Source organism: Penicillium psychrosexuale (assembly GCF_028828465.1).
Source record: "Penicillium psychrosexuale strain IBT 29551 chromosome Unknown utg000002l, whole genome shotgun sequence".
In the NCBI taxonomy this organism is placed as follows: domain Eukaryota; kingdom Fungi; phylum Ascomycota; class Eurotiomycetes; order Eurotiales; family Aspergillaceae; genus Penicillium; species Penicillium psychrosexuale.
In genome coordinates, this window is record NW_026643187.1 from 835,032 (window position 1) to 850,299 (window position 15,268).

The 15,268-nt window shown below is 48.6% G+C and overlaps 4 protein-coding genes across 4 annotated transcripts; all 4 read right to left on the reverse strand.

The window, feature by feature from the left end:
• Nucleotides 1–664: 664 nt before the first annotated feature.
• Nucleotides 665–2,238, reverse strand: N7518_001468 (adenosylhomocysteinase; the record flags this gene model as incomplete). Its single annotated transcript, XM_057182396.1, has 5 exons — nucleotides 665–1,110; nucleotides 1,164–1,765; nucleotides 1,834–1,960; nucleotides 2,016–2,148; nucleotides 2,200–2,238. The coding sequence occupies 5 exons, from the start codon at nucleotides 2,236–2,238 to the stop codon at nucleotides 665–667; spliced, it is 1,347 nt and encodes a 448-aa protein (XP_057043846.1).
• A 16-nt stretch (nucleotides 2,239–2,254) lies between these two features.
• N7518_001469 (uncharacterized protein) lies at nucleotides 2,255–2,489 on the reverse strand (the record flags this gene model as incomplete). Its single annotated transcript, XM_057182397.1, is given in 2 exon segments — nucleotides 2,255–2,418; nucleotides 2,435–2,489. 2 exon segments carry the CDS (start codon nucleotides 2,487–2,489, stop codon nucleotides 2,255–2,257), a joined length of 219 nt encoding a protein of 72 aa, XP_057043847.1.
• Nucleotides 2,490–3,814: 1,325 nt separating this feature from the next.
• N7518_001470 (uncharacterized protein) lies at nucleotides 3,815–5,748 on the reverse strand (the record flags this gene model as incomplete). Its single annotated transcript, XM_057182398.1, has 2 exons — nucleotides 3,815–5,382; nucleotides 5,433–5,748. 2 exons carry the CDS (start codon nucleotides 5,746–5,748, stop codon nucleotides 3,815–3,817), a joined length of 1,884 nt encoding a protein of 627 aa, XP_057043848.1.
• Nucleotides 5,749–6,828: 1,080 nt separating this feature from the next.
• Nucleotides 6,829–7,644, reverse strand: N7518_001471 (C2H2-type zinc finger protein; the record flags this gene model as incomplete). Its single annotated transcript, XM_057182399.1, has 1 exon — nucleotides 6,829–7,644. The coding sequence occupies one exon, from the start codon at nucleotides 7,642–7,644 to the stop codon at nucleotides 6,829–6,831; it is 816 nt and encodes a 271-aa protein (XP_057043849.1).
• Nucleotides 7,645–15,268: the final 7,624 nt, after the last annotated feature.

The following is a 15,268-nucleotide window of genomic DNA, read 5'->3' on the forward strand; positions in this document are numbered from 1 at the left end:
GTGATACGAATAGTAGATACAAGATATATAAAGCGTAGCTAAATATGCAGAAGAACCTTTAGTAGGTAAGGTTTCAACACAATACAAATAGAAATAATTCCAACTCCAAGGATCAGCTCTCAGCGGATGCATTTCGCACCGAATCAGTCACACAGATCAACCTCGGAACGAAACGTTGCTTAGACCTGTTCGCGCTGCCAAATTGAGAGGCTCTTATTAGCACTTATGGTGATATTGCAGCGTTTTATGAATACTATCGATGTTGATCCACGATATAGATTCTACATGGCCAGAAATATGCTCGAAATCTGGCCGTCTACAGGAGCAACTACAAAAGAAATAAATGTTGACGCATAGCTTCGATTGTTGAAGTACTACACCGTCGCAATCGGCCCATGGAGGCCCACACACCAGAATAAGGTATCAAGAATAAAATCCATCACGCAGTGTTGAATGCAAGACCATCCCAGGTCATCCCACGCCAAAACAAAAACATTAGAAACACACCAACCCCGGTGTAGGCCACTTTTTATGCCGTTGAAGGACAACCACTTTTGAGTTCTAAGTTGATGGAGAACTCATATGCCAATCATAACATCGTCGAATCATGTTGAAAGTCTATTTCCCAAGAGTATCATCGAACGCAGTTGAAAATGTAAAGAAATTAGTAACGGTAGATCTCGGGCTTGTAGGGGCCGTTGACGTCCAAGCTGAGGTAGTCGGCCTGGACGGGGGTCAGCTCAGTGAGCTTGGCGTTAACGTGCTCCAAGTGGCAGCGAGCGACCTGCTCGTCGAGCTGCTTGGGCAGAACGTAGACACCGACGGGCTTGCGGCCACTGGCACCGAACTCAATGTACTTCTTGCCGAAGGCGGTATCCTCGGCCTTGAAGAGGGCAATCTGGGCCAAGACCTGGTTGGAGAAAGAGCAGGACATAACGAAGGAAGAGTGGCCGGTAGCACAGCCAAGGTTGACAAGACGACCCTCGGCGAGGAGGATGATGTTCTTGCCGTTAAGGTTGTAACGGTCAACCTGGGGCTTAATGTTCTGGACGGACTGAGCGTTGGCCTTCAACCAGGCGACGTCAATCTCGATATCGAAGTGACCAATGTCTAGATGATAGTTAGTAATGCTCATACCAACATTTTGGCTCAGAACAACTTACTGCAGACAATGGCGTCGTTGCGCATGGCCTCGAAGTGACGGCCAACAAGGATATCACGGCAACCAGTGGTGGTGACAAAGATCTGACCAACAGGGGCAGCAGCCTCCATGGTGTCAACCTCGTAGCCCTGGACGGCAGCCTGGAGGGCGTTGATGGGGTCGACCTCAGTGACAATGACACGGGCACCCATGGAGTGGAGAGCCTGGGCACAACCCTTGCCGACATCACCGTAACCGGCAACGACAGCGATCTTACCAGCGATCATGACATCGGTAGCACGCTTGATACCATCAATGAGAGACTCACGGCAGCCGTAAAGGTTGTCGAACTTGGACTTGGTGACACAGTCGTTCACGTTGATGGCGGGAACCTTGAGTGTGTTGTCCTTGAGCATCTTGTACAGGTGGTGGACACCGGTGGTGGTCTCCTCGGAGACACCGAAGCAGTCCTCGAGCATCTCGGGGTACTTAGTGTGGACGAGGGAGGTGAGATCACCACCGTCATCGAGGATGAGGTTGAGCTTCTTGCCATCCTTGAAGGCCTGGAGCTGCTGGTCCAAGCACCACTGGTACTCCTCCTCGGTCTCACCCTTCCAGGCGAAGCTGTAATAAATAATCAGACAAAGGTCCACAAAAGGCTCCGGAGGATTTGTGAAAGAATGTAAACTTACACAGGGACACCACCGGCAGCAATGGCGGCAGCGGCGTGATCCTGGGTGGAGAAGATGTTGCAAGAAGTCCAGGTGACCTCAGCACCGAGGTGAGTGAGGGTCTCAATGAGGACGGCAGTCTGAATGGCTGAAGGAGCGGTCAGCGCAGGCCTTGCTTTTTATGATAGATCAGATCAACATACTCATGTGAAGACAACCGGCAATACGGGCACCCTTGAGGGGCTGGTCGGCACCGTACTTCTCACGGATGGCCATGAGACCGGGCATCTCAATCTCGGAGAGCTCGATCTCGCGGCGACCGAAAGCGGCGAGGGACTAGGAAATGGTCAATGATTGAAGGAGGAAAAAGTTAATTGAGAGACATACGAGGTCAGCGACCTTGAACTTCTGTGCGGGAGCAGCCATTATGTGATATATGTATTCAGAAACTGCTGATTGTTAGTGAGAAGATCAGAATCGCAGGCGTAGGAATTGACTGACCAAAGGGTGTATGAATGAGAAAGGAAGAGGAAAGAGGGAAAAGGAGAATAGAGGGGAAGGAAAACTCTCTAAGAGATCCACCAAGGTCCCGGAACGTGGCAAGTACTTAATACTTACTTACAGTACACTTTAACGTGTAGAGCCAGGTACCAGGTACTTCTCAACTTTCTTTTCATCTCCGTAGTGGGCTGACTGATGGCGGGGTGTTGCTTAGTCAGAATCACATGCTGGACGTGGCATCTATTAAGGTCACGTGGCGAGATCTTGTAAACAAGCTCTTCTTCTACGGTGGTTAGCTAGTGCATCATGGTGAGGATCACACCTTCTTATATCGCAAGCTGCATTCCTATTTAAATACACCAACCTGAGTCTCAAAACTTCATGCAAAATACATGAACAAATATATCGGCGTATCCTAATTAGGACTAGTGCGATTGAGGTACTTGGGAAACAACTTCCCAAGGTTGAAAAAGGTACCTAAAATGAACACTCCCAAGGTTGCCTCTCATTGTCATATCTATGCTCCCAGTCATGTTTAACGTATCTTGAGGTCCTTCCCGGGCATAAGCTACGAAGAAATGGTTGGAGGATCAAATTTAAGTGAGGGCCCTATCGAAGCAATTGGGTTCTCGTTTCGTATATGTGTCGATTGTTCATCAGTCTTCGCATTTACTATTATGGCTGTTCATGTCCTCGCAAAGTTTCATACAAAATAGCTGTTTTATTTCGGGTGGTGGAATCCTCCGTTCTACCTTGTGGGCCATCGTCATCTGTTCCATCTCGGCGCATAGATCCAACAGATGCAATCATGGCATTGCGAATGTCTTGCACGGCCCTAATGCCTAATTCCGCTCCACGATCTCCATCGACGTCCTAAGAATCGTCAAAGGTCTTACTATCTACTAGACTTGATGGTAGCTGGAGCCCGGAAGACTTCGGGCCAAAGTACGTAGGGTGAGAGTCCCTCTCGCCCGTGTCCTTAGGAGCGAGCTCGGCGCACTCAATCCAAATGCATCTGATCTTTCCGCTAACGAGGTAAAAGGATCGATTCTTTCATTGCTTGTGGTTCTCGGGGTGTCTCAGGGGCTCTTGGGGTTGAGAGGTGGAGGGCACTGATTGGTAGTGACTGCGAACTATAGCTAGTGGTCTAATAACTACTAGTCGAACTAGGTAGACAGCGGAAAATACTGTACAGGTTCATTCACTACTAGAAATTTGCATTACTGACAGACATATCCTTTTTTCATGTACAGGATATGCTAAGTGATATGCTAAGCGTTGAAAGGACTGTGGAGTTGGCGTAACATAACCCTCACCATATCCATCGTGTTTCTCGTGTCCATAGAACGCTGCAAAAACAAGCAAATTGCAAGAATCATAAGAATTCGTCAACGGAACCGAAAAGCAAAAAGCGAAATCGAAATCGAAATCGAAATCGAATAAACATGGTCTCGTAAGTCATGAAAAGCGCGAAAATCAGATGGCTCGCACGTAAAACAATCTAGTAAGATATCTGCGGTGCCTCATGAACACGGTAAGGATTTCCATCACGGTAAAGAGGGGTATGATCGGTCCGGGAATCGGCCGTCGAAGGGGCATATTCGATCTCATCAGGCCAGCGATGACGGCGAGAGGGTGGGCCCTGACTGTGAGCGCGGCGACGCTCACGCTTCATAGCGCGTTCGGCGCATTCCTCCTGGAAATGGGTGTTTTCTTTGCGCTTTTCCATGAGTTCCTTCCATTCACCATAGGCACCCTTGATACCCAGTGCAGCGAGACCAATACTCAGGACGTCCTTGGCGTTAGCGGTCATGCGGCGTTTGCGGGCCTCCTCGGGCGTGATCTCTCCCTCCTGTAATTGCTTCAGTCGCTCCTTCCTTTTCTCAATGCTACTATAGACACTGTGCGCAGCGTGGATGGTGGCCACACTGGCCAGGCCTCCCGTCACCAACATATCCCGCTTCAGCTTCTTCCGTTGCTTCTTCTCATCAGAACTGTCACCTAGGTCAGAATCACTCTCGGAGCTCGAGCTATTGCCGCGGTCTTTAGAACCGGCACCGCGCGAAGCACTGGTGCGTGCACATGGGGATGGATTTCTTCCGTCCGATGAACGGTACCGACCTACATCTCTCGAGCCTTTGCCCCGTCTCGAGTCCCTGTTGTAATAATCGCTTTCCGCATCTGAATCCGAATAATCGTCGTCCCGATGTCCCCGGCGATGACGCCGCTCTCGGTCGTCCCGATGCTCCCGACGATGCTCCCGATGCTCTTTACGATCGTCTCCGCTGTCGCGGCGACGTTCTTCTTGCTCTCCGCCGAGTCCCAGGGCGGCCATGCCCTGACCGATGTAGTCCGAAACACTCTTGCTGCGCTTGTGGGAGCCACGGTCGTCCTCATCACTGCCACGGGAATCACTACGGCCGCGATGCCGAGAACGTGATTTCGAGTGTGATTTTGAGTATCGATCAAAGATTTCCTTTCCGGCAGCAGCAAGTGCTCCAGTGGCAGCGAGGTTCTTGAGACCACCACCTGAAGAGTGATCCCGACCACGAGATCGTGAGCGCGACCGTGAACCGCCACCGACAAAGTGACTGGCAGCCAGACCTGCAAGCGTGGACTCGAGAACATGACGTGTTCCATGCTTGCTGGGGTCTCTGTCGACAAGGCCGTCGGTTCCAGCAGCAGCCACAGCGGCAGTGAGGACGCGCTTTCCTTTCGCACCGGCCCATTCGCCAGGCTCTTTGCGTTGTTTGAAAGCCTCAACCGCACCAGCTGTCAAGGCGGCGCGAGCAGCCTGAGCGATGCGCTGCGTGCTTTTATCGCGTTTGCTGCTGCCGCCACGATGGCGACTGCGACTGTGTGAATCTGACGGTGACCTTGAGTACGATCGATGGCGATGGCGGGACTGGGAACGGGTGCGACCACGGTCGCCGCGGCTGGAAGAAGCAGCGGCACCCCCGAGGCCTATGGCGCCCAGGGCTTGATCGCTGAACGACTTGCGGCGTCTGTTGCGGGGTGGAGACCGACTTGGCGAAGAAGAATCAGAATCATATCTGGAGCGACGAGAGCCTGAGGTATATTAGAATTGAGTTCAACCACATCTGCTCTATATTACTCACGTTCATCCTCGTAGTGTCTTGGGCGACGAGGACCAGAGCTTCGGTAGGGAGCATCGTAACCGCCGACAGAGGAGGCCCGGCGCACATTTTCGTAGACAGGTCGTCTCGACCGCCGAGAGTCATAAGACCGCTCGTAGGTATAGTCTGAGCCTGGCGGGTAGTCGCGCTGTACCTCCTCGACCGAGTCGTTGCTGGCACGAGGCACATATGAGTCTCGCTCGTGTCTTCTATAATGGCCGCGAGGTTCATCATATGGATCGGCGTAACTGGCGGGGCGTGCGTAGCGGTCGCGATAACGGTCCTCGTAGTACGCCATGGTTGAGGCGAAAGTGAGGACACAAATCGAAAGATAAAGTCGATATTTGTGAACTACTACCGTCCACGGGGAAAATAGGTGGGATGGAAAAAGAAGTTCGTGAGGGGAGATGTATAGCGGGGCTGGGGTGGCGTGACGATGTGGATTCAGATGGGCGAGCGAAGTATCGTATCTGGGGCTAAGAGACTTGGCAGTGGCTGAGAGAGATAGCCCTGGAGTATTCTGGAGGTGATACTTGGATGAAAAGTACAAAGTTCAAGGGACAATTCTTCTTAAAACGGTATATATAGCAAAATCAGGATTGCGCCAATGACGTATAAAGGAACAGCGAAGCATTCTTTAAAGCGGATATAACGCCATCCAATATCGAATGACCATCTGGACTGGCGTTGTGTATCAGAGATCAGATAGGACTCCGACGTCATCCTGCGTCCCAGGACGGTCTAGCCCTATATAATATACACAAAGGCAGACAATTGGATAATGCTTAACTGCTTAATCTACTTTCAAAGAGATGTACACCCTTGGAAGTATACAATACATCTGAGATGCAATATCAAATATCGGAGATTTAAGATTTATGGAACGTAAACAATGGTTCCACGGGTCGCCTTCGGGGATCCCAGCCGCTTACGATCTGACCAACACGACGCCCTGGATCTCGTTGGGTGCAGAACTGGTTGCACAACATTTCTCATGGGAATCCCTGAAGGGAAGCTGGACAGTATTTGGCTCTCTAACACATCGCCGCCCACAATTTCAACCATCACACATAACACGAGAATCAGCACATGGTACATGAGGGATATAAAACAGGGAAATAATAACACATAGTAACACGTATGATAGACCTCTACGTCTCAATAATTTGAAACGCGCAGTCATGCAGAATCGCTGAATATGAAATACAAAAACACAAAAGCACATCCGAAAGCCCAAAATTGACCAAGAAAAAGACTAAATAGACATGATCGAATCACACCGCACAGCAGTGGCCAGGCACAAAAGACCAACAGAAGGAGAAAGTCGTATACTAAACAGCAAATAGAATGGACGGTCGGCGAAAACCGACCTGCTCTCTTAGGGCGCCTGGGGACCAGGCACTGGGACAGACCCTGGGACAGGCCGTACACCTGCCTCGATGGGTTGACTGACATTGCGCTGGTGCGAGACGGAGGCGTATACCGCGTCAGGACGAGCCATCGCCCACCGAGCATCAGGCTCTGGCTCGGAAATAGAGCGCATCTCGTCCGAGTGTGAGCGATGGGTCCGGATGTGCTGCTTCATGTTGTCTTTCCTCGTAAAGGCTTTGTTGCAGATCGGACAGTGCACGCTCTTTTCGCCGGTGTGCTTTTTGCCGTGGCGCGCAGCATGGCCCGAAGTCGTAAATGTGGAAGAGCACCCATGGCTCGCGGCATAGGGGCACGGGTACTTGTTCTTTCGCCCCGTGCCGCGCGTCGCTCCGGTCTGAGAAGCCGTTTCGGATGTGGTTGAACGAGTCTCGGGTGATGTTCGGGGAGCTGCTGGCCCGCGAGCTGGGAATCGGTATGGTTCCCGTCGCGGATCCTGCCGGGCATACGGGTGGTAAGATGATGGTTGACTGGTGAGATAGTCGTAAGCTGAGCCATCGGACGACCCGGGCGAAGCGGGCTGGGCGACTTCCGTCACCGCGTCTGAATGATGCCTGCTCCCTCGTGGTGATGTTGCTGGAGATTGGGATGAAGCTGCGGGGCGGGTGTACTGTGGGTCGCTGATAGGAGAGGGTGGTCGCTCTGAATGTGGATATTGTGATGATGATATGTGAGTCCGACTAAGTCGGGGCGCGGAACGGACCGCAAAAGATGGGTTATCATCATTATTCAGAATGGACACAATACTCGTCCTACAAGTGGACATCTCCTCAATGCCAATGCCCCGATATGCGGTCACCGGGGCTGGGAAATTATACTAGAGACAAAATGAAGTTAGTTTAGACTGTTGGCAACCGGCTCAGCCGGGCTCTGGGAACTCGCAAGAACTCGAGAGATCGCCGGTCTGAGACAAGGGGAGAAAGGGAAGAGGGTGTAGAAGAAGAGAAAGAATATCTCTCTCATTTCTTGCCCCCCGGAGGACCCGACAAACGCACCAGCGGCTCTCGAAATATGTTTGTCCTCTGTGTCGTGTAACACGTCGACAACATTAGACCCTAAATCAGCACTCGCCTGCAGACCTGAACGGAGGCTCGAGCTTGTGCCGGGCTCCGTGTCTTTTGGAGGCACGGGTGACGAGAAAGTATCTCAAAGGTTGTTGAATGCCGGAGATATGACGACTCGGCAGCGATAGTGCAAGGTGAAATGCGATAGACGTCTTTCCCTCGCTATGGAACTTGTTCAAAGGCTCTGGTCCTTTTTTTTTTTCCCGCCTTTTCTTCCTAGGATTTCCTTTTTTCCTTTCTAATTTCTGCAATTGTATGTGGGGAACACAATCCTCAACGGCAGTTGCAAACCGGCCTGGGGATGTTGCAGAAAAGTCGAAGTTCAACGCCGGTTGTCTAACCCAAGTAACAGTTCTTCCAGATGTTAGGCCGTCTGGGAATAAGTAGAAACGAGATGCGCTCTGCGCGTGCCCGTGATAGAGGTAGTGGAAATGAGTGATCGGATACGAGATAAGAGGGGATTGAAATGATGAGAAGTCGAAACGAGATAAGAGTTCAAATAGGAATATAGATCGAGTAGAGAGAGGAAAAAAGTGAAGAGCAGCCAACCATGGCCATTGGTAACTAATTATACTAAAAAATGAGCGAAAGAAGCCAAGCTCCAGGGTCTGTCGAGGCTCCCCAGAGAGGATACACTTACGGAGCACGCTATTTAGTTCGGTGGAGCCTTACAAAAAGAAAAAGAATTAATAGCGATAATATAAAATGCTAAAAACAAATATCTACAATACAACAATAATACAGACCAAGACCCCTAATCCACACCCTTGTACCCGTTTTCTTCTCCGTTTCTTCCGGCCCGCCCGCTAACTACTCCAGTGAGGTCTGTGACATTTTTCCATTTTTATCTGATTCTTGGACTTGCGTTGCTTTTTTTCCCTTAGTTGTACGTCTAAATATAATACTGTATGTGCAGTTGGGAGTGTTAACTCCGACTGGCTTATCATTCGGACTAGGGCTTCGGCTGAGCCAAGCGAAAACAGGGAGAGATCCACCAAATCGGCAGAACCGCGGGCAATCATGAGACCATTGGACCCTGAGCAGGTTAATGAGTATCTTTGCGGGTTTATGGATTTAGATTTTATTCTTAGCTTTAGGGAGATAAATCAGAAATGGACAAGCTTTTAGCCCTGTCTATACGTATTCATCCTCCGTGCTATAGCTCTTCGACTACATTTCTCTCTGGGGAAAGTCTCAGAACATACGTAAGTGATGATGTTAGTACCTTGGCCTGTTTGGGAACTCACCTCCGGCTTGGGATTCCATAGCGGGTATTAGGTTCAATTCGGGAAATCCTACGTTGATTGGTGGCTTTCTTAGGTTCTTACTTTTCCCAAAATTATATCTTTGTTTTATTCCGTTCCCTTCTTTTGCTATTACTGCAGGGCGATCTCGCCTTACGGTAAAATTAAAAAAGTAAAAAAGATAAGGCATAAAAAGGTCTAGCCCTGAGATCTCCAACGCTTCCAAGGTTCAGGTTTCAACGCTTTGATAATCCATTAATCATAACGTGGCTCCCTTGCTTGTCGGACTTTCGCTTTCTTGAAAGAGTACTTTCCACCGAGATTTCTTCTTTTTCCCCGAGATAACCCCTCGCAAAAAGTTACGTGGACGATGGAGGTATACACGAGGATTGCCTCCACATGAGTAAAGATACCCTAGTGAACTATTCAACCGAACCTAGATCTTCTGTCACGTCTGCTTTTAACATTCCAAATGATTTACATGGGAGCCCAGGGGGTGAAAGGGACTGGCCCGTGCAACTATTCGTATTCGCGTTCATCCGCCCCGCTCCGAGAATCCATTCGCGGGGACTCTCTCCAGGGCTGACTTTCCCTCTGCGTTGTAGCACACGTACTCCGTAAGTCGGTGTATAATGAAACAGACTGCTTCTTTCTGAGGTTTAAGGGGAGTGACATGTTTAGCAGAGATAGAGCGACAAATCTGATATTGTAATGACATTATCAACCGTGTACCGAGAATACTCTATGTCATATCAATTCCATTTCCATTCATTTCCCTCGTTTCTCCCGCAAATACCTCGTGGCAACGCCGATCAAGCCAAGCTTCAATCTTCCGATCTACTGGAACTAGCGTCAAAATTATGTCGTCCAAAATTCGTGGCTGGAGGACGCGGACCGTTTTGGGGCTTTCTCAGCCGAGAGGTGATTTGCCTATACTCGATCTCAGACGGGGCCATACGTATGCAGCCTACGTATATCCACGGTAGACGTATATCCGGTAGTTCGGGATGTCTAGTGCAGCAAATGCGCTTCCGTGCTTGTTTCGACTAAGGATTTAGTGTTCGGATTTAGTGTTCGAGACACTTCTCACTCGCCGAGCTTACGCCACAGGCTTGATTCGTCAGGGCCCTTGTACTCGTCTTGTTTCGAGATGCCTGGAAAGACCCTGTTTTTTATTTTCCCTTGTTTGACTAGGATGCAGGGCCTCGTGGCCCGCTTACTACGATGAGACTAGTCTGGCGTGGACCAGTAGCATAGCGGGTGCTATCATCACCGTTCCCGCTTAGCGGCATGGGATACCCTTATTGTGCTAACTACAACCGCCACTTTTTTTGGCCCACGCGGCCTTTTTATATGCTTACGTGTTTCAACCCTTAACCCTTGAGCTAGTTAGTTAGTTAGGGTGTACGGAATACGGTGTGCGAAGTATAGAGGCGCAGAAAATTTCACTTGAACCCCGACACCGGAGATTTTATATCCGAATGTCCGACCAAAAAGAATTTGATCTCCACTCGGTTTCCACCATCTTTCCCATCTTCGAATCAGAAAGGCATTTTCAGCTGCCGCCCGTCCAATTTGCTGCCTGATGTCCAGATTACAGTCGGTAAGCATGTGTAAGCATATGTAAGCCAGGTAATGTTCACAAGTCACCGGCATTTATGCTTAACTCCATAGAGACGATCCGGCAGATGCCTTCCCGGCCATCTCCCAGCGTGGAGCCTTTCGCTTCCACACTCGTGTTCGGGTGCTTTCGCGCTATTGATCTTGTGGTCTATTTCGAGGATCCGGAGCCACTTTCTGGATAATTATGGACCTGTGCTGAGTCATTTATCTAGGATTCTAGTTCCTGGGCATGCTCAACATATGAACAGGTTCCTGGACCCCTGCTTACAAAGCGGAGGAAAATCGCCCGGGCTATCATCCGTATGTGACTGTGGGTATGGATTTGCCATACATAACTCAGGGCTAACTACGGAGTTCCATTCTCTAAAATGGATCAACCGGTCCCTTGCAATGGTCTGAGCGCCCACGTATGATAACCCCAGGTATCGCAGTTTAGGCTACTGTCAAACCTCGAAAGTCTATTGAATATTCACTTGCCTCGGGGAGCGCTGTTCTTACCCGCCCCTATGAGGAGACACACATTCTAATTCCTAACATATGTTTTGTCGTATTCCAAGACATTTGATAATTACATCTCAAGTTAACCAAACTGCATATCGAACGACTCATCAGATCTCGCGTAGTATCCGTCATCTCTCAACAATTCCCTCCTATTCCCCATTTATCTAAGTTTATGTGCCCACCTTGAATTCGCGCACCCAATTGTATTTAGTGGATTGTTGTAATTGACATTCGTACTAGTAAACAGGAAACACAATAACTAGCCCGCCTTCTCAAAATAAACATGCTATCAATATCCGGCCACGCGGAATAGGCATAATCATAACCTCCATTATCATGCGCCACCTTGCCAATAAATAAGGGTTCGGCCGGATCTGGTCATGGAGGTGGAGCTGAGGACGTATAAAAATGGATGACGAGAGCGTACAACGTACTCTAATCTAAGTGCACGCGGTGATATGTGGCTGAGAGAGGCGCAGTTCATACCTGACCTGAACGCCTGGTTAATCCACGACAACGACTTTAGTACAGCGATGCAGAGAGATCCGGTCTTGATAAGATTGATTTACCTTTATTTTTGCTTGTTTTCCGTCCCTTATTGGCTGCCAAGCAGCCATTGAGCCTTAGCGTCTCTACGTATGGTGTACTATGAATGAAGCTGCGTCAGCAGAAACGTCATTTTGGTGGGCTATCTATGCTCCATACTGGTGTCGCGCGCATCAAGGGAAATTACTTCGAACATAGGTTAGCCCCTGCATATTTGGGTGGGGAGATATGGCGGCTACCTAGAGATGGTGGTGGGAGTCTCGGGGAGTTTTCGGGGATTCGCCGAGCGGAGAGGGACGAATACGGAATGGGGGTCGTATTGCGTGGAAGAGGGGTTATATTGTTAGTTATCTTAATTATAGATGTGAATGGAATCCCTAGCAACGTTCTTTCTATGATGTTAGACGTTGGTTCTACACCTAATGTTATGATTGCTGGACTATTGACTGTCAGTGTGCCGGTATCGATACAACCACGGGTCTATTGCGAACACCCCTTAAGCTGAAACGTATATGAGACAGCTAGGCTTGGAAAGCTAATAAGATGAGACACCTAGGCGGTTACAAGCTAACGGCTTCGGTGCTACTCAGTCTAAGGAATACCATGCCCCGCGAGATTGACTCTTGTTTCATCATTCCCACTTCCCCTCTATGATCTTGATGTGGTTGACCAGCAGAATACAATCGAGTTGAGTTCTTCAAACACAGGTAATAGGTATAGCCCTCAAATGATTTGGACACACATTAAGTAATAAAACCATGCTGACATTCATTTATCAATCTCAGACTGAACAGACAAGTTTCTACGTCCGCTCCCTCCTCTCCAAATCATGCAGTACCTTGATCGTAACTCTTCATAACCGCCTCCCTATGTTCTGGACGCTATATCATTCAGTCAGCCAAAGCTAATCGTCTAGCCTGCCTTTCCCTCTCTTTCTCCTCTTCGTCCTTTATCCCATACCCGAGAAGGAAGCAAGTCCACCCTTCTCTCCACGGCCGAGACCGGCACGCATGTCATCCGACCTCGAAATGAAAGCGAAGCTGTTCGGTGCGACATACGGGCACCAGCACCCGGGTCCTGCGTGTGACGAGTGGCCACGCAACGTACAGCAAACACAATGCGGGGTTTGTCAAGAGACAGGACTTTGTGTGATGTGACACAGCCTGAGGCTCGAGGGCCAAAAAGGGTCATGCGAAGGTCCGGCAGAATGGAATCGCGCATCTAGACTATGCTGAATGGCTTTCTTCTGGCGCATAGGAACAAGAGGGCTTGCATGGCTCTCGGGGTAGCAATCGGCATCGCGGGGGAGACAGATTCCACTAGACCTGTGAGTACCGACGGCGACCAGTTCTTCTATGCTAGAGCTCGAGGCGTTTGGAGTTCTGTCTTGCTTGGCTTTGATTCCTCGTGGACCAGTCTTTTGCTTCGCGTTGTCAAGTTCTGAGTGCAATGATTTAAAGAAAAAAGAAGATAGGAACTGCGATACAAGGCAATGAATCCAAAGTCAGGATAAGTACGTAGTAAGAAAACGAAAAGGTAACCCTCGACTTTGGCGTTATTAGCACCACACTCTAAGCAACCGAGTCATGGAACCCGGTTGTTCCTTCCAAGGTTGGCAACTATTTGGCTATATCAGGAAAGTACAAGGTTAGGGCTGAACTGTACAAAAAAGGAAAGCGCGATTCACATCGTTTCTCTACCTATATCTACACATGGATAACAGGGACCAGGAGTTGCTCGATTAACGAGGCACCTTGGGCTGTTTCCATCTTCTGTCCTTGATACCAATTACAATTCCTCATCTGTCATACCTTCACTATCGTGACACTCGTCAAACCACCCGATTGGTTCTAATTCGTTCACATCTATCACATATGTACCTGTATGTACCGGATTTTAGGCCACAGTCGCGAATTTCCCGATCGGGGTGCCGCCGCTTTTATGAAGGCGGTCAGGCTCCTGCTCACTGAGTATTTCACAGCACGGGTGATCACTGTGAGCACTTAGCTTAGTAATGTAAAAATATTGCTAAAACGAATATCTTAAATCACGTGATAGGTGGATCATTCATATGTGGTCCCGAACGGATGTTAGGGCCTAGTATATATACCGCTGCAGTGACAATCGGAGGTTCCGATTGTCCCTATGATCTTTTGGCCGAGTGGCTAAATGCTCTTATGTGATCACCTAGGCGCAGCGGCCTAAGAAACCCTCTGGATTACAATTTGGTGTAATACTAGTCACGTGACCTTGTTTCTTTTCGCAAAAAGGTGGGTCCATACCTGATTTTTACTATATACAGGTTTTGAACCTTGAACACTAGAGGACTGCGTACTATAGGGGGTTCACATTGCTAGTGTATTTAGTGCGAGTGTTGAGAAACCCAGCCAGTTCTTAGTAACTACGTGGGATCCAAAGGGAAGGCAAAAAAAGGCTTCTCAATGTCGATCCAGCCGGAATCTAAAGACTCTCTATTTTTATATGTGGTCAATCTAGCCAGCCAGGCCCCACTGCAACAGTACTTTCAAACCTACAGGACCCTAGACCGATCCAAAAGTACTGTTGCACCTAGACCAAGAAGATTAAAGACTACACCCACGTCTACAGAGGCACCCTCATTAATTGGCTCAATTTCACCGGATATCGCCTCGTTCGGAGGTGATAAAAATCCCCTAGGGTGGCGTTATATTATCAGCGTTATTGAACTCTTTGGACTACTCAGCATCAATCGGAGCAGACCTGGAAATTATTTAATATATCCTCCTGATTCATTTTCCTTGTGGAATTTCTAGTTTTATTTCTCTGGTCGATCCATCAATTTTCAGGATATGCATAGACGTATTGATTAAAAGCCAAACCAACAAGCCTCAACCTCCTATTAATATTTTAATTAGGCTTGACAGTACTTCCTGAGGTACCTCCATATGAGCAAAGTCACGACCTACAAGATGATATGAAAAGAAAAAAAAAAGAAAAAAAGAAAAAAAGAAAAAAAGAAAAAAAGAAAAAAAGAAAAAAAGAAAAAAAGAAAAAACCAACAACAACAACAACAACAACAACAACAACAACAACAACAACAACAACAACAACAAGCAAGAAGCGAACAAAAAGCAAAAGAGCAAAACGAAACAGAAAAGAAATCAAGAACACGAGGCAAAATGTGAGCGGTGGTAAACCACTACACTAGAACAATCCCAACGTCCGTCATAGGGTCATCCTCTGCTGAAACGTCCTTAGACACGAAGGGGGAGAGAGAGATGGCCTCTTGCATAATGTAGGTCAAGAGATCAACTACCTTACCGTAGTTTCTTCCGAGGGTTCGGTAGGAAACGGTTGTCCACTATTCATAAATCAGACACTTGCCCTCAGTAGTAATAGGATAATTAGACCATACCTCGCTATCATTGTTTAT